Source organism: Setaria italica, chromosome IX (assembly GCF_000263155.2).
Source record: "Setaria italica strain Yugu1 chromosome IX, Setaria_italica_v2.0, whole genome shotgun sequence".
In the NCBI taxonomy this organism is placed as follows: domain Eukaryota; kingdom Viridiplantae; phylum Streptophyta; class Magnoliopsida; order Poales; family Poaceae; genus Setaria; species Setaria italica.
This window is the reverse complement of record NC_028458.1, coordinates 47040541-47060235: the sequence shown is the minus strand read 5'-3', so window position 1 is coordinate 47060235 and position 19695 is coordinate 47040541. Positions and strand designations below refer to the sequence as shown.

Below are 19695 nucleotides of genomic sequence, written 5' to 3'. Positions count from 1 at the left end.
ATCCCTCTACCCTATTCATGGGTATGAGGTGTTTTGGTAATCTGTTACAGCACTAGTCAAAAAAATGTTATTGGTGAAGGAGGAAAAATGTATTGAATCTGCTGAAAATGCTCTGAGTTGTGCAAGATTGGGAATTGTATCGTTCTTTCCTATGAACTCCGCTTCACGTACGGTGGCTTCTTCGACCCTGCGCTGTTGGTCCGTATGATGGTGGTTAGAGCGGATGTGTATTAGCAAATGCTATGTTTAATGACGTGGAGCATGTTTCTAATAACATGTACTTTATATCCTGATAAAAAAACGTATGCAAATGCCCACAAAAAAATTTATGCAAATGTTAAACCGAATAAGCCTAGGCACCTGTTTGCACAAAATCGGCATGTAAGAAAAGCATAAACCCTAATTTAATCCCACACCAAAAGAAAAGTTACAAAAGCGAAGCTGAGGCAGCCCGTTGCTAGTGTCGCACTGTCGCCGCATCTCTCTCTACCGCCTCTCCCGGTATCTCCTGGAGGCGGCGGCGGAGGCGAGGCCGCGAGGGTGAGATGGCGGCGGCGGTGTCGCGCGACGACGAGCTGGTGATCAAGTCACCCAACGACCAGCGCTCCTACCGCCTCCTCCGCCTCGCCAACGGCCTCTGCGCCCTCCTCGTACACGACCCTGAGATCTACGCCGACGGTTACCTGTCTCAGGCGTCCAAGGCTCACGAAGACGAGGAGATGCAGGAGGAAGAGGGTGAGGACGACGAGGAGAGCGATGAAGACGACGAAGAGTACAGTGACGAGGAGGGTGATGACGACGATGGAGAGGATGAGGAGGATGAGGAAGAGGGTGGGAGCGAGCCGAAGAGGAGGAAGGAGAAGGGTGGCGCCGATCCAATCGTTAAGAAGGTAGTGATGGATTTTCTCTTGTTCAACCATTACTTTGTTAACTTAAAATCTGCGGTGAATGTCATATAATGTTACTATCGAACTCTAGGATCTTGTTTGATTTAGTGGATCATAACCATTGTAATGAGCACTTCATCTTTTATTCAAGTTTTGGAGTGTTTTTTTGTTCGGACCTGATATCAGTTTAGTTGGTTGGTGCTCTTTAGCTGTCAAGAGTAATTTGTTGAGATCGAGGTGATGCAGTTCTGTAATGAACGAAGTGCTCAGTAACATGAGTTTAACATATGGTGTAAATTCATCATGACTTGATGTGGGGCTATGGTGTGAGAGGCATTACTCAGTTTTAGGGCAATTTAATTTTCATGGTTTGATGAGGAAGAAGTTCCTTGTTGGGAGTTCTGCGCCATTGTAGAAGTTGCTAAACGTTTCCGCCATTCGTACAAAATGACACATTGTGTTTCAGGCTGCTGCTGCAATGTGTGTTGGAATTGGAAGTTTCGCTGACCCCCCGAAGGCACAGGGCTTAGCACATTTTCTAGGTATATGATCTTTCTCTGTCCTATTGTATCTACCTTACATTGCCTGCTCATGCAATTGAAAGCTTTCTCTCTTCTGTTAGTTAAATGAAAGGTGGATTTGATCAGACATCATCAGTTATTAAATCTGAATTTTAATGAACTTTCTCAGTTGCTGATCTGAAAGAGTGCTATCATTTTGCAGAGCACATGCTTTTTATGGGGAGTTCCGAATTTCCAGATGAAAATGAGGTTTGTACATCGTGCATTCTCTTGCCCCTTCCTTTTATTTTTATGTTTGGCAACATCTTAGATTGGCTGTACTGATAAAATATTATGGGTTTAGACTGTCAGTTCTTTCATTTTTGTTTCCATCACATGTTCCGCTGTGGAGTATGTCAAAGTATTTTGATAGTGTATAGAGGTGATATAGTGAGAACAACATACTCTGCTGGTTTTATCAACACAAAGTTATTTTTTTGATTGCTCAAACTATGTTTGTCTGAAATGCACTGGCAGACATGACCACAGAAGATGTCTTATATAGCACGAGATAGAACAGCCATTGTATTGATTTGCCTAACATATCTTGATACTAAGATAAAATATTGTGAGTGACAATTTTTTTTGTGTTATAGCAGTATGCTGTGGACATGATCAAAAATTTTTTTAGCGCATCTTGATCCTAAGATTTCAAAAGATAACAGCCAAAACAAGATTCATCCTTCCTTTCTGTCCATTAGAGAATTTTGTGTTGGACTTCATATTGTACTCCGTCTTCTGTATAGTTTTCAATTTTGCTGGGATGTTAAGCTAACTGCCAGAAGCTCACCCTTTGGGTGTCGCTTTTGGCGAAAGTTAAGTCAAAAGGTCTGCATTCTCTCCATGGCATCTCCATATGCATCATTGACTTATTATGACCAAATAATCCTTGCGCAAGTTGCCAAAGCACTAGCAGGAAGGTACTTCAATCTGTTCCTTTTTGAGTATTCAGTCTTGAAAGCAATGGAGATTGCGTGGAAATAGTAGATTGATTAATTGAGAGATAGATGTTACATATATATAGGGGTTATCTTTGCGTACAGTTAAAATACACCTCAGAAACAGTATGAAGGTGTAAGGCTTATTTAATAGAACATGAAACCTAGCACGTTAGGCTTATTTGGAAATGACAATGAGTTTATTTTGAAGCGCTAGTACTCATTAGTTATTACTCATAGCAGTAGTACTGCAAATGCGTGCCAGAGCTTGAACAATCACATACCCTTATCCACCATGGTGGTCTTACAGTAGAATGATAGCTACGATGTCCTTGCAAAGTGTTGTTGCACTTATGTATTTTATTTGGTCATCCTACTGCCTCCGTCCCTGATTTGAGTTGATGACTTTTCTTATGTAGTATGACAGCTACCTGTCCAAACATGGTGGTGCGTCCAATGCTTTCACTGAAACTGAGTACACATGCTACCATTTTGAGGTCAAACGGGAGTATCTAAAGGGAGCCTTGGACAGGTAGCTCTAATCCATTAACTGTTCTTCATTCTATTGTTTTCTTCGTAGATGAATTCTGTATTACAGTCTGAAACTTATATTTGGTTCTGATTCCATCCTTAGATTTTCTCAGTTCTTTGTATCACCTCTTGTTAAGGCGGAAGCAATGGACCGTGAGATATTAGCAGTGGACTCAGGTCTGTGGTTATCTTGTTCTGGCTAGCCTCTGCTATTTTCTTGGCTCTTCGAATAACATTGTATATTTGCCTGTACGATTATATTGCATCAGAATTTAATCAAGTTCTGCAAAGTGATAGCTGCCGCCTTTCCCAACTTCAGTCCCATACCTGTTCTCAAGGGCACCCTTTGAACAGATTTACCTGGGGTATGTTCATCAGCTAGACATATTTTTGAACGAAATCAGTTTAACACTCTCATGTTGTGCTATTCGTTGAACTGCATTTGGACTGATATTATCCAATAGGCAACAAGAAAAGCTTAGTTGACGCGATGGGCAGTGGAATCAATCTAAGAGAAGAGATTTTACAGATGTACATGAGAAACTACCACGGAGGAGCGATGAAGCTGGTTATAATTGGAGGAGGTGAGCCTCGATCTTATTCTGATTGTAAATCATATCCATGAGTTTGTGCTCTTGCTCTTTAACTATTTAGCTTTTATGATACACTTGTTTCAGAACCCCTTGACATTCTAGAAGGCTGGACCATGGAACTATTTAGCAAGGTTAAAGCTGGTCCTCTGTTGGATATGACTCCAAAGACTGACATGCCATTTTGGAAGTCAGGGAAGCTATACAAGTTAGAGGCTGTTAGAGATGTGCATAGCCTTTTCTTGTCATGGACACTTCCTTGCTTGCACAAGGAGTACATGAAAAAGCCAGAAGATTATTTAGCACATCTCCTTGGTCATGGTAAAACACATGCACTTTCATCATTGTTCTTCATTTCTTCAATGAGGTTAATGTAGCTTGATACTTAAATGCTAAGCATGCGATTTGTCTTCCATATGCATACTGTCAATGATTGTCACAACCCCCTCCCCTGGAGTTCTCAAGCTGTTCACTAGCAAAACTTACACCTTTCCATGTTCCTAACATTACACAACTCCCTTTTCATAAGATAGTTGCAATCATTTTACCTGGTTAGGATGGATGCTACTGAAATTGTGGAAGTAATTGTAGCTATGCACTACACATGCGGTGGTTTGCTATATCCCTTTATTGTGCTGAGTGCTCTTTTATCTCATATTAGCCTCTAGAATTTCTTTTTGAATTTTCATTGTGTGCTTGTCTTCTAGGAATCTCTTTCCATTGTTGAATCAAATTATCAAATTATAATGAAAATGATCAAATGCATTTGATAGTTATTTACTTAGTTTAATGTGAACTTGAAGCAGATATAGCAAACTTTCCTTATGATCCTAACAACAGGTTATTTTGTTTTTATTTTCAGAGGGCAAGGGAAGCTTGCTTTATTTCTTGAAAGCTAAAGGTTGGGCAAGTTCATTGAGTGCTGGTGTCGGAAGTGGAGGATCAGAACGGTCCTCGTATGCCTACATCTTTGAAATGTCTATCCACCTTACTGATTCAGGGCTGAAAAATGTATGCAGATTATCCAATGTTTCTTTTTTTTTTTGAAAACTGTAAAGTGGGGGAGGCCCCCACTGTGAAATATATTAAAAAGAAAGAAGGAACTGTACATGATAACGACAAAAGGGGCACCAAAGTACCCTAAAAAGGAAAAAGCTTCAGGAAAGAGCTAAACAGGCTACATCTCCTCTTCCCTTCCAAACAAACCATCAGAACCAAGACAAAGCTCAAACCTGCTATAAACCTTCACTGATGTTAGTTATCAGGCTGTTACTTTAACTGGGTTAAGTGAATGCATGCCTTTTTGGAAGAATCACATAGCTTGTTTTCATGTTTTATTTTTACTATGTTATTGGCCTTTAGAAAGTGCATTTGTGATATTATTTGTTTTTTAGATATTGCTACTTTATTTGCCGTACCCTTCTATAATATTGGACATCATGTACTTTTTGCAGGTATTTGAGGTCATTGGTTCTGTGTACCAATACATAAAGTTGCTTAAGCAGTCTGAGCCACAAGAATGGATATTTAAGGAACTTCAGGACATTGGAAACATGGAGTTCAGATTCGCAGAAGAGCAACCTCCAGATGATTATGCAGTTGATCTTGCAGGTCTTAACCTTTTCTTTTCATACTTGTTTCTCTTTAGTTTATGTAGCAGTGCCATGTTTACTGAGTTTTTCTCTGCAGAAAATATGCTTTTTTACTCTGAGAAGCACATTGTTTGTGGAGAGTATATACATGAGGACTGGGATCCGGAATTAGTCAAGCATGCTTTGTGTTTCTTCAATCCGGATAACATGAGAGTTGACGTACTCAGTAGATCATTTGATAAGCAGTCACAAGGTAATCTTTTTATGATGCCATTTTCTGCATTTTGATTGTCTTGTATCTTAAAGCACCTTTGCTTCTGTGACAAGCTAGTGAACACTCGTTTATGCAAAATGCACTGTTACCTATATATTGTCTTTTGTAGCTATCACATAGGCTGCTCTTGAATGTGTCTTTTCAGCGCACTTTCGTTTTACTGCTCTTGGGTATAACATTATTGGGAGGCATATTCTTTAAACATAATAGCAAAATCTTACTAAAATTATCTAAATGGATTTTGCAGCACTACACAGCACAACTGCTAGCTGACCCATAACTGTATAACCAAAGACCCTTGTAGTCTAAGTTCGTGAATAATCACAATATGTACCCTAAATTTATGAGTAGCAAGATAGAAAAGTCTGCATTCAGTATACATAAAAACAACTCAGCCCAGCTCTTAAGGTGGGTGTCTGCGCATCTCCTGTATGCATGCATTTGTAGTTAGTAAGGAATGGCAAGCCCTGAGGCGTTATACCTTTGTGGCTTGTAGGTTTCTGTAGCACTGCATTGATTTTTACCATCCTTGACTTGGCTGCATAAATTTCCCATTATGGGTTCATTCTATTTGTATAATTATTTTAGAGATCAGCTTGCTGGAGTTGCTACTTTCAAACTTTTAATGACATAACAACAGTAGCTAAAGGGTAGTCATGAGAACAAGTATCAGTTCAATTGCGTATTCTTGCTTGATTGCCTTGTGAGTTTGCAATTCTAATGCAGTTTGTTGCATGCAGCTATTCAGTGTGAGCCATGGTTTGGTTCACAGTACATTGAGGAGGACATCCCATCATCTTTGATTGAAAGTTGGCGAAATCCTGTACAAATAGATCCTAATTTACATTTACCTAGGAAGAATGAATTTATTCCAGGGGACTTCACTCTGCGAAACGCAAACTATCCTAGATCCTCAAGTGATGATAACCCTCGTTGCATTGTGGATGAGCCATTCATAAAGCTCTGGTACAAGATGGACATGACATTTAATGTCCCTCGTGCGAACACTTACTTTTTGATTTCTGTCAATGATGGCTGTAGCAGCCTTGAAAACTCTGTTCTGACAGAGCTGTTCGCAAACCTTCTCAAAGATGAACTTAATGAGGTCCTTTATCAGGTTGGTATTGTTGAATTTGTCTACTTCTCTAATCATATGACAGAAGTCTGCTCTTGTTATGCCAACATTGAACCCCAAATTCACCTTCTAGATTGGTACATTGAATACGTTTTTACAAATTGTGTTGTGGTTACTTTCATTTCTTTTTTGATTCTTTTTTCTATTAAACTGAATCCTAATAACAATGAAGAGAACTAGATATGGAGTAAATGGGAAGATCCAAGTTAGGATGGGTATCTGCAGAGGATGCTAATGTAATGTTCTTCATGTGAGGATTTGGTGATATGTCTCAAGAGTAATATTCCTTAAAATTATGATGAATCTGCTGTTAGTTGCTAAACATCTCATATGCTATTGTGCATGTGCTTGGGGAGTTCTTTTTTCATCACTCATTCAATATTTTAAAAAAATGCTGTGCTACCACGTACTAAAGCCTGAATCCCTATTAGTTGCCTTGGTCCTCTGATGATATCAGAGAATTAGAAGTCCACAATACCAACCTTATATTTTTCTTCTGTTTGGTATCTACAGTTTTATTTCCTCTGTTAATTCTGTTTACCTATCTTATCTGTTTTTTGATTTATTACACTCCACTTTCTCAGGCTTATGTTGCCTTTTGATTTATTACTCCTCACTTTCTCAGGCTTATGTTGCCTTTTGATTTATTACTCTCCGCTTTCCCAGGCTTATGTGGCTAAACTGGAGACTTCGATGTCTGTTGTTGGTAGCAATCTTGAGATAAAGCTTTATGGTTACAATGATAAGCTTCCAACCCTGCTGTCCAACATCTTGTCTGCTTTTCGATCCTTTTCTCCGAAGACAGATAGGTTTGAGGTAATGTATTTTATGTAGAACTTCTTGTGAAATAGGGCTGTCAGAATGTTTTTGAGTTCTGATGCTTGCTTGGAAGTCTTAGCTTTGTTGTGTGAACCTTTTATTTTAGCCTTTTAGGTAACATGACAAATGGCATATGATGAAAGTCCCAGAATTATCAGTGCTAATTTCTGTACATCCATTATAAGTTTTCCTCCCCTTATAAGTGGAACTTCTGTGCAACAATACATTTCCTTGGAGAATGGAAATTTTTAAGCTTAAAAAAAATCATATATCCAATTGACAAGCAGGTTTTGGTACTCCCTTTAATTTGCACATTGCTATTTTCTGACTATGTGCCACAAAAAGTGATTGGACTTGTCTTTCTTTTTTGGGTTTCATATTTCTGAATCTGTTTGTTTGTTTATCTCCTTTTGCTTCTCTGAAAGAGTTTTCATGACATTGTCTTATTTCTGGGCCTAGTTATTTTCCGGTGACAAAAATTGCCAACAAGCTTGTCCCTAAATGCTTGTTTAACCATGTTCCATAAGAGTTGTTTCTGGGCTCTGCTTCGGTTTGTTGCACCTGGCAACTGGCAGCCATAGTCTATGGATTTTTTCCACTGGTAGCTTGGAGCGAGCAAGGTGCTAGCTTGAACTTTTTTCACCTTAGCTGCTAGTTTTAGCAAACTTATATGCTTTTCTATCTCCTCTTATGCCTGCTAGTTAACTTCTGTAAGAGTTGAAATAATATTTCCAGAAGATGCCAACAATTTAATGAACTTCTGCATGATGGTATTTCATCTGATATTTCACCTTGCTTTCACCAGGTCATCAAGGAAGATTTGGAAAGAGCTTACAAGAACACTAACATGAAGCCTATGAGCCATTCTACCTACTTGAGGCTACAAGTCTTGCGTGAAATATTTTGGGATGTTGATGAAAAACTCGAAGTTCTTATGAACTTAACATTTACTGATCTAGTAACATTTGTACCGAAGATCCTTTCCCAGGTACGAAGTCAATGACCTCCATTGTGTTACATTCTTTCTCTCCAGTACTTCTGCTACCACCTTTTCTTAATGATGTTTGAAGATGAAGGATGTCTGTTGACAAGTGTGTTTCTGATAAAGAATGCTTTTACTAGTCTTTTGTTCCATGCTACCTTGTTTTCTAGACAATGTAAAACCACTCTCTGTTTGCACATATGCAGTTACACATTGAGGGACTCTGTCATGGCAACCTGTCTGAAGAGGAGGCAATTAATATATCAAAAATATTCCGCAATACTTTGTCAGCTCAGACACTGCCAGAGGAAGCAAGGCATGGGGTACGAGTTATTTGCATCCCTAATGGTGCAAACTTCGTTAGAAGTGTGCGCGTGAAGAATGATCTTGAAGAAAATTCTGTGGTTGAGGTGTGGTTTTATTCTGATATATAGTACAGCCCTTTTTGCGTGTTCTCTATAGATGTGATTGGAATGTCTGATTATATGGTAACAGCGTCCCTGCTGGCAACGTTCTTTTATCTGTTCTGGAAGGCTATCCATGAACAATGCAACCACATTCTGAAAGGGTGCACCTCTAAATTAGGCTCGTATCTGTTCTTAGAATGATACGTGGTGTTTAGGTAGTAGGGGCTCATGTCAGTGACACATTAGGTGGTCTTTTCCTGCTCGATGGCTTTTGCTAGTACTGAGCAATGTTTCACACAAAAGGATTAATTTCAAACAAGTGCAGCCCAGCTGAAACCCAGGAACCCTGCATTATTTCTTTCCTTAAGGGTGATAATATAGCGTTCTAATGTATGCTTATTATTGTCAGGTCTATTTCCCAATTGAGCAAGACATTGGAAAGGAGGCAACAAGGCTCAGGGCTATTACAGATCTTTTTAGCAGCATTATTGAAGAACCTTGCTTTGATCAGTTGAGGTATAATATCACACTTTGTTATTTAGATGAGTTAGAGTAACTAATGTCATCCTGCTCCACGATACAATAACTGCACTCACATAATTGTTATATGAAGAATATAGTTATTTACAAATATGCTGGTTTAGGACTTTACTTATTTTTCCTGGAAAGATTATAAACTTGTCTACTGTTTATAATTTTAAATGTCTTTATTAATTAATTTTCTTGCTATTCTTAATAGAACGAAGGAGCAACTTGGCTATACTGTGGACTCTAGCCCACGGATGACTTACCGGATGTTGGCTTACTGTTTTCGAGTTATGTCCTCCAAATACAGCCCTATTTACCTGCAAAGTCGGATTGATAACTTCATCAACGGTCTATCTACTCTGCTGGTATGGTTCTATGATTCTGCCGTATTTTGGAACATCTCTTCTTTAGGGCATGTATACAAAGACACTTATATAGACACTTCAAGAGAGAGCACAAGTGCTACATCATCAAGCGTCTATACAAGAGTCCTAGCCTACAGAAGGACCAACTATTTTATGATGCTTAAATAGCTCGATAATTTAGGAGCCTGCTTAAGCATTCCTCAGTCCAATACGTGCACAGTATGCTCAAGCGGTTTTACTTGGCCCCAAACGCCTGCCTCCACTTTTCACATGATGCCCAAATGAAATGCTGAACGCCTAATCAAGGTTTGGTTTGGCCCACAAGCGCCCGCGCTCCCTAATGCTGGCTTACACCATGGCAAGGGGATTAAATACCGCTAAGCGTCCGCTAAGCATCCTGTGTTGCATGTGGCCTTAGTCGCTTATTATATTAGTCTATTTTTTTATTTGCATCTGACGGACAGTGTAGGCTAATCTGCATGCTCCCTCCATTCCAAATTATAGTTCACTTTAGCTTGTCCTATGTCAAGCTTCTCTAACTTTGACCGAGTTTATTGGAAAAGGAACCAATATAACATACAATTATTTCATTAAATCCACCATGAAATATATCTTGATAGTGCATTTATTTGGTACTATAGATGTTAATATATGTTTCTAAAAACTTGGTGAAAGTTAGAGCAGTTTGATTTAGGACAAAGTTAAAATGAACTATTTTGGAACGGAGAGAGTACTTCAATTACTAAATATCAGAATTGACATGGCCTTATGCAAACTTCCTTTAACTTAAGAGTTACTTCATGTTCTATTCATGAGGTCCAGAAACTCTAAGAAAATATCTCAAAGTGCATGCTATTTTGTGTTGGCAATGGCCAAGGTAAGCTCCCTGAGCTCACCCTCAAACACACGCACACTCTAGAGCTGGAGGTAGGAGAAGGGGATAGGAGAACAGAGCACACACACAAACTGAATCAATTGGTGCTGCTGAACTACTTGAGCTGCAGCTGCTCATCTACTCTTTATAGAGCACAAAGGCAAAGTAGAGTACACAAAGCTATGAGTGTATCTACCAACTACACTACCAACTACTAGTACCACGTACAAGACAGGGCATACTGCCCACTACTCATGGCACTGCTGCCTTATACGGCAGGCAGTGGCCATACAGCCGACCAAGGAGCTCTACCTGCTCCATTGACTAACATTTTGTTCATATATGGCTGTGGAATTTCAATATTTACATGTTGTTCTATCCATTTTCCTGCCTCTCCTTTTTTGGGCCAAACTACATTGTTTCTGGAAGCTGGAAAACCATTAAAATTTTCATCTAATAATTTTATCCTCGTGCTTCAACACGTGTGTACTCAGGACGGGCTCGACGATGAGACTTTCGAGCACCATAGAAGTGGTTTAATAGCTGATAAACTGGAAAAGGAACCTTCCCTTAGCTACCAAACTGGTGATTATTGGTCTCAGATTGTTGATAAAAGGTACTATTTCTTTTCCCACATATCCTGCTTTTTTTTTTTTGAACTGAAGCCAGCAGGTTACTTGCCGTCATTGTATTGATAGAGAAGGTAAAAACATGAAATAGAAAACAACAATTACAAACACTCATCCACCACTTCACCTGACAACGACTGTTGGGAGACAACATATCCTGCTTTTGAAAAGTATTGCATGAAAATTTGTGGAACTACTGTTTTGGTCAAGCATTGAAACCATTGCTATGATGATTAGTGCATGTTTGAAGAAAATGAAAACAAAATAGTATTATGAAATGTCATGCCTGCAAGGAAAAAAAACTTCTGGTTCTCAAAAGAGAATCATGCAGTGCTGTAACAAAGCATGAGTGATTATCAGACTTACATTGGCCTACGGCTGTTGCTATTGCGTAAAATTGAGGGATTGTGCTTAAAACTAGCATCGCTGTTTGGATTTTGTACCTCGTGGGTTCAAAAAGGACTTCTGTTTTTGTCTGATCACTTCTCTACCTTCTTACACTCCCACCACTGCTGCTGCCACCACTGCTGCTGCCTGGCATGCTCAACAAAACAGCATGAGTGTTAGGCCATAGCTGCAGCAGATGAGGCTGATGACGTAGTTGAAGTCATTGCCAGCACCATGCACCTGTGTCCACGTCAGGTGCCATGGAGTCGTGCCGAACAGCAAAACCTGCTTAACCTGTGTGATAGTGAGCTCTGGTAAAAAGTGATCTGGTTTAAGGAAGAGAGAGGGTTTTATGTAAACAAAAATAACATTAGGGAGTTACTAGCGAACTCTGGACATCATGCATCATTTGGTTACCTGTGGTATTTTAAACATCTTTTTGTGGTAGTCTAGTATGGAAATTGGTCAGCCTTTAATTAAGGTTTGTAAAATGTAGTATTCTATGAAAAATATTGACTTAAGATGTATCATTGTATGCGTGCTTTAACAAAAGACTTCCATTTGCTTTGGACGACCCTGAAATTAAACCTTATTATTTCTGCTTTGGTGCACCAAAATGACTAGATGTATCCTGGTATGATGTTGTGGACCTGTAGGTACCTGTTTGATATGCCAAAACTGGAAGCTGAAGAGCTTCGGACGATTCAGAAGGCTGATGTTATCGCTTGGTACAATACATACATAAGATCATCGGCTCCAAAGCGTAGGCGACTAGCAATCCATGTGTATGGTTGCAACTCGGACATTGCTGAGGCTGCCAAACTCCAGGAACAGTCATGGACTGTAATTGATGATGTTAAATCGTTGAAGGTTTCGTCTCAATTTTATTCAAGCCTCTGCTGAGGGAAGGATGGCACTAGGTGCAAAATCACAAATGCCTACAGATGAACATCTCCTACAGATGAAGGCGTGTGTGGATGGCTGGATGAACATTTTGGACGTTCCTGAGGCCTGCCAAGGTGCAAAAGCGTCATGACAAATGGCTCAGGCTCCCACTGCTGATCAACCACCATGTGAACCTGTAGATGGTCTACAGGCAAGAAACTGAAGAGCATCATTGCAGTTTGACCTATTCAGTATCAACCCATTATTTCTTAGTTGGGTAAGAACTAGTATAGGGTTTTGTTGTGCATCTTGCGATTTCATTTTTGAAAAAACAAAATATGCTTTATTTCTACTTTACGCCAAAAAAATATTTTTCTCCAATTTGGCGTTGTAATTCATGGATATATATGAAAAATCTCCTTTGAGGAATCAATATAGTTAACTTTTCCATATATATAAGATGGTCGGAATCGATGAATCGATCCTGAGAATTGTGACAGTACAAATGTGGCATTGTTTCTACTTTATTATGCCAAAAAGTGTTGATTTCTCCAATTTGACCCTGTAATTCATGGATATATACCTTTGAGGGAGCATATTATGTACTTGGAACATATTTATAAGGTGGTTGGAATCGATACTCAAAATTTTGGAAGACAGTATTATCTCAGTTCAATAAGCTCATTATGTGGACCTGATTCGTGCCGCCATCGTAGCAGGATTGGTGCATGGTTTGATGCTGCCGCTGCGACCGCGAGGTGGCTCACCGTTTGCCCACGGGAACCTGAACACCTGTTTGAAGGCTTCTCAGTATGTCCAACTATGGTCCTCGTAACCCGTCTTAAATCTCAAATTATAGGTTGTTTAGGTTTTTCTAGATTTATAGATGCTTGTATGCATTTAGATATATTATATTTAGATGCATATAAACACTTATAAACCTAGAAAAATCAAAACAACTTATCATTTAGGACGGAGGGGTCTCATATATAGGTCATCTTCTGCACACCATCGTGTTCTGCTCGATGTAAAACTTCATTGAAGTTACCAATACACACTCAAGTCAAGGCAAAGGCATAGATATCGCATACATGGGCCATCTTCTGCACACCATTGTGTTCCGTTTGATGTTAAACTTCATTGAAGTCACCAATACGCAAACGCGATGATGACTTTATGTGTTTCAATAAATCCCACGCCTTGAATCGTTCACTAGTTTGAGCCTCATTCTTCCACTGCGGCTCTAACTGTTTACAGAAAAGCATAATAGAAAGGGCAGTTGTTCTGACAGACAAAGTTAATGGGCCCAAATTAGGCCCAGTAAGCAACATGAATTAAGCACAATGGCCCAGAGCTCCAGGCTCCACGAGAGGCAAAACGCGGCCTCGCTCTCTCAGAGTGTCTCCCTGACTCCCCCGCGATGTCGCGTGCGGCCACTAGATTTTTCCTGACGCGGTCGCTGCTCCCACTTCCCCTCCCAAAGTGGCAGCGGCGGCGGGGGCGGCTGGGGTCTAGCATTCTCGCGGCGAGGGCTTTCTCCATGGCGGCCTCGGGGTTCGGGGGTGGCGATACGTTCCGGCTCTCGGCCGCGCCGGGTGCCGGCGCGCTGAAGCTGCACAAGGGCGACATCACCCTCTGGACCGTCGACGGCGCCACTGACGCCATCGTAAGTGTCCCGCGCCTCGTTCCCCATGCTGTCGTTTGCGTTCGCGGTTAGGGCGCGATCCTGATTCCGAACATATGCTTGGTGATTCGATTGATTTTGGTGATAGCGTGGGCGTGCACCAGTACCTGCAGATTCCAAATCGATTGAGGGGGTGTTTGGATACGAGGTGTTAAACTTTAACAGTGTCACATCGAATGTTCGGATGCTAATTAGGAGAACTAAATATGAGCTAATTATAAAACTAATTGCAGAACCCTATGCTAATTCACGAGACGAATCTATTAAGCCTAATTAATCCATCATTAGCAAATGGTTACTGTAGCACCACATTGTCAAATCATGTACTAATTAGGCTTAATAGATTCGTATCGCGAATTACACTTCATCTGTGCAATTAGTTTTGTAATTAGTCTATATTTAATACTCCTAATTAGCATTCAAACATCCGATGTGACAGGTGTTAAACTTTAACACTAGTGAGCCAAACAGGCCCTGACTGGTACGATCTTAGTTTATGGTAGGAGGACATTTTGATTCCGGAAGCTGGTTATAAAGTTCGGTGGTGAATTTTAGATCAGGTTGAACGGGATGAGTTAGACAGAGACACTTCCATTTGTTTAATCCGAATCAGTTGCTTCCGCGGATAAATGATTACATCACCCTTAACCTTGTGTGCATGCATATATTCTATTGCAATCTTATCCACTATCTTCAGCTTGGTGGAATGACTATGACTATATCTAGTAGATGGTTTACATTTCCTGGCTGCAGCCTAGTGCCTGCCTGGCTTCTGAAAATGGAAACTATGGCACTTTGGTTTAAATTGATCTGTGTGGCCTGATCCCGTTGGACAATATTCTAGAAATGGGATCTGAACCAAGTATGCATGTGATCAGTAGCGAATACGGATAGAGTATGATAATGATTCTATAATCCTGAGCCTTTTAACTAAACTGAAAACATACAGATCTAAAACAGAAATGCCTAACCTAGCCAGCTATCATCTTATGGAAAGAAACCTCGCTAGGTTTGTCGCCAGTTTCAACAGATTTTGTAGGCCATCACCTATTGCGACAAATGCAATATGGTTGATAATTCAAATTACCTATGATCTATGTTGTGGTTATATATTTTAACAATTGTGCTGCTACTTTGAAGAATGACCTTCCATTTTTGTTATAAAGCATGATGCTATTGTTGTTGTTTTTTGCTCTATTTCATCCCTATATGTAATCGGAAAATGAGGGAGATAACTGGCATTTATTTTGCAGGTTAATGCTGCTAATGAGCGTATGCTAGGAGGTGGAGGTGTTGATGGAGGTAACAAGTAATAGCATGCTATCAAGAACTGCTATAATTTAATTTATCTTTGATGGACTATCTAATATAAATTTTGAATCCTTATCTCAGCTATACATCGAGCTGCTGGATCAGAATTAGTAGAAGCATGCCGCAAAGTTCCAGAGGTCAAACCAGGAGTTCGTTGCCCGACTGGAGAAGCTAGGATTACTCCGTTAGTACCTTGTCTTATTCATTTCGGTTATTTCGTAACAAATTGGAATGATCCCTTCTAAAGTCTACATATTTCCTCACTCGATATTAAATGTGCGCAGAGCTTTCAAGCTTCCTGTGTCCCGAGTGATTCACACTGTTGGGCCCATATATGACATGGACAAGCATCCTGAGGTGTCACTAAAGAATGCCTATGAGTAAGTCATCATCTTTGAATTTTAAAAGAAAGCTGTGCTTGTTGCTGAATCACTGAAAAACTATGTTGAACTGCTTGTGGTAATTGCAGAAATAGTTTGAAGCTTGCTAAAGAGAATGGCATTCAGTATATTGCATTCCCTGCTATATCTTGTGGTATTTTCCGGTATGTGCCAAGTTTAGTTATCTCTCATGTACCTAACTTTTGTGCGCTTGGGTCCTTTTCTGTTTGCAGGATCTAATTTGTAAATTTTGACTTGACTTCTAATGCAGTTATCCTCCCGAAGAAGCGTCAAAAATAGCTGTTTCTACTGCACAACAATTTTCAGATGATATCAAAGAGGTTAGCTGCAGTTCTACTTCTAAACTTTTCATATTTCAGTAATATACATCTGTGGAACTTGGAGTCGGATACTCAAAGAGTCATAATGCCATTGGTACAACTAACTATAGAACACAGATAAATAGACCGAATGTGTATAACCACAACTGCTATGGACTTTTAGTTCTGGAAAAGTGGACAAACTATAATGATCATGTGTTTCTATAAATATGAAAGTATTTTTCAGTGCCCCTTTTGCTATGAAGGCTTGTCAATTATTTTGATTAAACATATAGATAATTCAGTGTGAAATATATGTGCAGGTGCATTTTGTTCTGTTTTCGGATGATCTGTATGAGATTTGGCGCAAGACTGCTCAGGAGATGCTTTCACAATTTGAGAAATGAATGGTCTTATAGTTTATGATGGCTGCTATCCTGTGTAACAATACAACTATATGATTGTATCGAACGACATTTTAATCTTTAACCATGTCTTGCACTTGTGGTATAACGTCCAATGAATAAGGTTTGGCGAAATTGAGAAGCGCTTTCAATTATTAGTCACTTTATTTTATAATACTGACGAAAGAGCAACTACCTGTCAGATACCCAGTTTGCCGTGTGTTTACCAATTGTCATCTCACATGGAGAAGAGTAACCGTTAAACTGGTTCAGGGCTGAGTTGACTGCTGACACATACTCCCGTTATAAATTGTAGGTCGTTTTAGCATTTTTAGTGTATAGTTTTTGCTATATGTTTAGATACAGTGTATATTTAAATATATAATAATATCTATGAAATTAAAAAATCAAAACAACCTACAATTTGAAATGAAACGAGGAGGGAGTAGGTTTTAACTTTGTTCGCTGGTTTGCTTATGCCTCACACGAGTTCAATGATAATTCCATCAGCATCATAGTGAATTTAAAAGTAACATAATGCTAACATTTGCAGTAGGTTCACTTGTCAGATGGCACGATATCATATAGCCTGACAAGCTTATGGAATCACTTCCACATTCCCATGATAACTGCTTTGTGCTAAAAAATACTCCCTCCGTTCTCCGTTCTAAATTATAAGTCATTCCAATTTTCTAAATTATAAGTCATTCCAATTTTTTAAGAGTCAAATCATATCAAGTTTGACTAAATTTATACAATAAAATATTAATATTCATGATACCAAATAAGTACCAATTAGTTTCTTTAAATATATTTTCATAGTAAAATTATTCGGTGCTATAAATCTTTGTGATCCTCTCTATAATTTTTATAATTTTGATCAAATAAATATAAAATGATTTGACTTTCTTTCTTGAAAGAAAGTTGAAATGACTTATAATTTGGAATGGAGGGAGTAACAATCTTCAGCTCAGGTTGTTGAAAAAAGCTGACAGAAAACTATACGAGCTATATATTTCTGCATACCTTTTCGTCTCAAACTTTATTGCTCTTGAGTAAATTGCAACGGTATCTACAGCAGGCTACATTTCTTTTCTATTTTCCTAAATCTCAAGTTTCACGCCGCGTGAATGTAGGTACAAAATTACTTGAGTAGCTTCACATGCTCACGTTTTCGAGTATCAGTCTTCTTTCTCTCTCATAAAGCTTCTCGGTAGTCTACTGATCACATTTTCGTCAACTATCTTGTAATGCCTTGATATATTCCGGTGGACCATCCCCGCATACCTATCCACATGGCCCTGGTATTTGTTGTACAATGCAGGTATTGTGACCAAACCAATGGTTCCTGTCGTGCATCCATCGCAGAATTAGCACTATAATTCAGATGAACGAAAGAAAGAAATAAGATTCTGCCTGCCCCTTGATACTGTATATTCCTAAATGTGTAAGGTACAATAGTGAGCTTGAATTATGATACATGCAGAACATACCTATGTAAGCAAGAGTGATAGAAGAGCAGAAATTGCCGATCACAGATAACATCCAAAGGACAAGCACAACCTGTGAAGAGAATTTTCTGTCTCAGCAACTACAGGAATACCAAATAATCAACAAGGATAAGTGACTGCATGATGGCTAACCTGGAAAAAGAGCCGGAAGTCATTGCCAAGAGTAATATCATGCGCTATCATTAGCATGTTGTTAACTTTGACGCGGAATGAAGCTGCAGCGTTGCTAACCATCTCCTCTGATAAAACTAACTCTGGTAGTGGCCTAGGCTGCCTGCAAATAATTGACAAGTAAGAAAGCCACTAAAAGGCATTTCCATCAAAATTTGAAATAGAAGGAATTGGGTTCCTTACCTATTTAGCAATCCAGCTATTTTAACCCGTATGAACTGCACAATTATCAAGATGAGAAATATATCACAGCAGATAGTCAAGAATGACAGCCCAGACTTCTCAAACAACAACCATGCCATAGTAGCACCAAATATAACACCAAATGTAACACGCCCTCGCCTCCATAAGATGATATCAGCAGCTGAAAAGGCAGGAATTAATAGTGAGACAAATGGATGACCTGCTGCACTTTATTAGGACATAAAAGTAGCATATATAGCATTTAAAAATTCAAACCAAAATAAAGTGAAACTACACCTTCCTATCAAAATGCAACGATATCCAATAACCCTCAAAAAAACCTGGGTGTTTTCTTCAATTCTCTATACTCTCCATTTCTATGAGAAAAGAAAGGTTGGCCAATCTAGAAACAACTATATTCTATAGTGACAGGCAAGGGTGAATCTCAGTGCACAAGAAAATAATATCACATCCCTTGAAGCTAAGATGAGCAAACAAGTGTAGGAGAAATTGACTGTCCTCTGAGATCAAGCACGACAAGTGTGTACTACACAGCCCAATAGGATGCAAAACTCAATATGCTGTGTATTCTTACATGACTCATCCAAATGGTTCCTAATTGCAGCAATCAAGCATCAAGTCCAATTCAGTAGAACAAGTATTTCAGGCCTGATAAGAGTTCATAACGACTAGAATACCAATTAAAACAGCATACTTTTCCCTGACTGCAAGTCCACATCCCAAACAGCACCATAGCTTCTGAACCACGACACAAACACAACATTGCCCAGCAAATCAAATCCTAGCGAGACACCATTTCTGAATTCTGCAAAGTACTAATCAACTTCCGTTGAGCACAGACACGACACGTGATGCAATCCAAAACGCCGACTGACGGCATCGGCGTTACGGCGTAATGACATCGCTATCCAAACCGGGGCTGCTAATCGCACGGCTATAACAACAGCACACGGAACCTAGCGCGCGCAACCCGGGGCACAGGGGAGGGAAGAACAACGGACCTTTCCCGCCGCCGGCGATCTGGTGGACGGAGAGCCTGTGCCCGGCGGCGGCGCCTGAGCTGCAGGGGTCGGCGGAGCCCTCGATCCCGCCGTTGGCGGCGGCCTCCGCGCCGGCGGCGTCGTCCATGCGGGAACCCAGGATTCGCAGGCGGGATCGGAGAGCGAGGAGACGACGGCGAGAGCGGTGGAGGGAATACTCCGGAGAGGCCCGGAAGGGGGGTGGGGAAGGGAAGCGGTTCGATTCTTCTCCTCCCACGACGCGGCGGCGGTAGGACCGAAGCCGAGCGAGGTCAGCACGGGTGCGCCGCCATTATTTATTTTTCCCT

At 40.0% G+C, this 19695-nt stretch overlaps 3 protein-coding genes across 4 annotated transcripts; 2 read left to right on the top strand and 1 right to left on the bottom strand.

Annotated features, from left to right (window-relative positions):
* Positions 1-445: 445 nt before the first annotated feature.
* Positions 446-12889, top strand: LOC101756486 (nardilysin-like). Of its 2 annotated transcripts, none has more exons than XM_022823116.1 (19): positions 446-890; positions 1354-1429; positions 1611-1657; positions 2805-2917; positions 3020-3093; positions 3186-3281; positions 3381-3500; positions 3594-3827; positions 4369-4517; positions 4961-5117; positions 5196-5351; positions 6113-6489; positions 7174-7323; positions 8132-8314; positions 8515-8631; positions 9125-9231; positions 9455-9608; positions 10977-11098; positions 12155-12889. In XM_022823116.1, exons 1-19 carry the CDS (start codon positions 546-548, stop codon positions 12399-12401), a joined length of 3024 nt encoding a protein of 1007 aa, XP_022678851.1. In that variant the 5' UTR covers positions 446-545; the 3' UTR covers positions 12402-12889. The 2 variants fall into 2 exon arrangements, with proteins under 2 accessions (XP_022678851.1, XP_004984458.1); XM_004984401.2 differs by having other exon boundaries at positions 8515-8718.
* An 897-nt stretch (positions 12890-13786) lies between these two features.
* Positions 13787-16656, top strand: LOC101756083 (macro domain-containing protein VPA0103). Its single transcript, XM_004984400.4, has 7 exons — positions 13787-14049; positions 15321-15369; positions 15460-15562; positions 15663-15758; positions 15848-15922; positions 16030-16099; positions 16402-16656. Exons 1-7 carry the CDS (start codon positions 13804-13806, stop codon positions 16483-16485), a joined length of 723 nt encoding a protein of 240 aa, XP_004984457.1. The 5' UTR covers positions 13787-13803; the 3' UTR covers positions 16486-16656.
* An 815-nt stretch (positions 16657-17471) lies between these two features.
* LOC101755683 (reticulon-like protein B16) lies at positions 17472-19695 on the bottom strand. Its single transcript, XM_004984399.3, has 5 exons — positions 19370-19695; positions 18348-18528; positions 18126-18267; positions 17976-18045; positions 17472-17830 (listed from the first exon to the last, which is right to left on the bottom strand). Exons 1-5 carry the CDS (start codon positions 19494-19496, stop codon positions 17664-17666), a joined length of 687 nt encoding a protein of 228 aa, XP_004984456.1. The 5' UTR covers positions 19497-19695; the 3' UTR covers positions 17472-17663.

Bases quoted from the DNA above. Each gene is read 5' to 3' on its own strand.
- LOC101756486 (XM_004984401.2), top strand. From the start codon at position 546: ATGGCGGCGGCGGTGTCGCGCGACGACGAGCTGGTGATCAAGTCACCC. The intron at 1,430-1,610 runs GTATATGATCTT...ATCATTTTGCAG, and splicing joins GGGCTTAGCACATTTTCTAG to AGCACATGCTTTTTATGGGG. The intron at 2,918-3,019 runs GTAGCTCTAATC...TTCCATCCTTAG, and splicing joins CTAAAGGGAGCCTTGGACAG to ATTTTCTCAGTTCTTTGTAT.
- LOC101756083 (XM_004984400.4), top strand. From the start codon at position 13,804: ATGTCGCGTGCGGCCACTAGATTTTTCCTGACGCGGTCGCTGCTCCCA. The intron at 15,370-15,459 runs GTAACAAGTAAT...TCCTTATCTCAG, and splicing joins AGGTGGAGGTGTTGATGGAG to CTATACATCGAGCTGCTGGA. The intron at 16,100-16,401 runs GTTAGCTGCAGT...ATATATGTGCAG, and splicing joins TTTCAGATGATATCAAAGAG to GTGCATTTTGTTCTGTTTTC.
- LOC101755683 (XM_004984399.3), bottom strand. From the start codon at position 19,496: ATGGACGACGCCGCCGGCGCGGAGGCCGCCGCCAACGGCGGGATCGAG. The intron at 18,529-19,369 runs GTCCGTTGTTCT...CTGCCTTTTCAG, and splicing joins GATCGCCGGCGGCGGGAAAG to CTGCTGATATCATCTTATGG. The intron at 17,831-17,975 runs GTATGTTCTGCA...GATGCACGACAG, and splicing joins TATCACTCTTGCTTACATAG to GAACCATTGGTTTGGTCACA.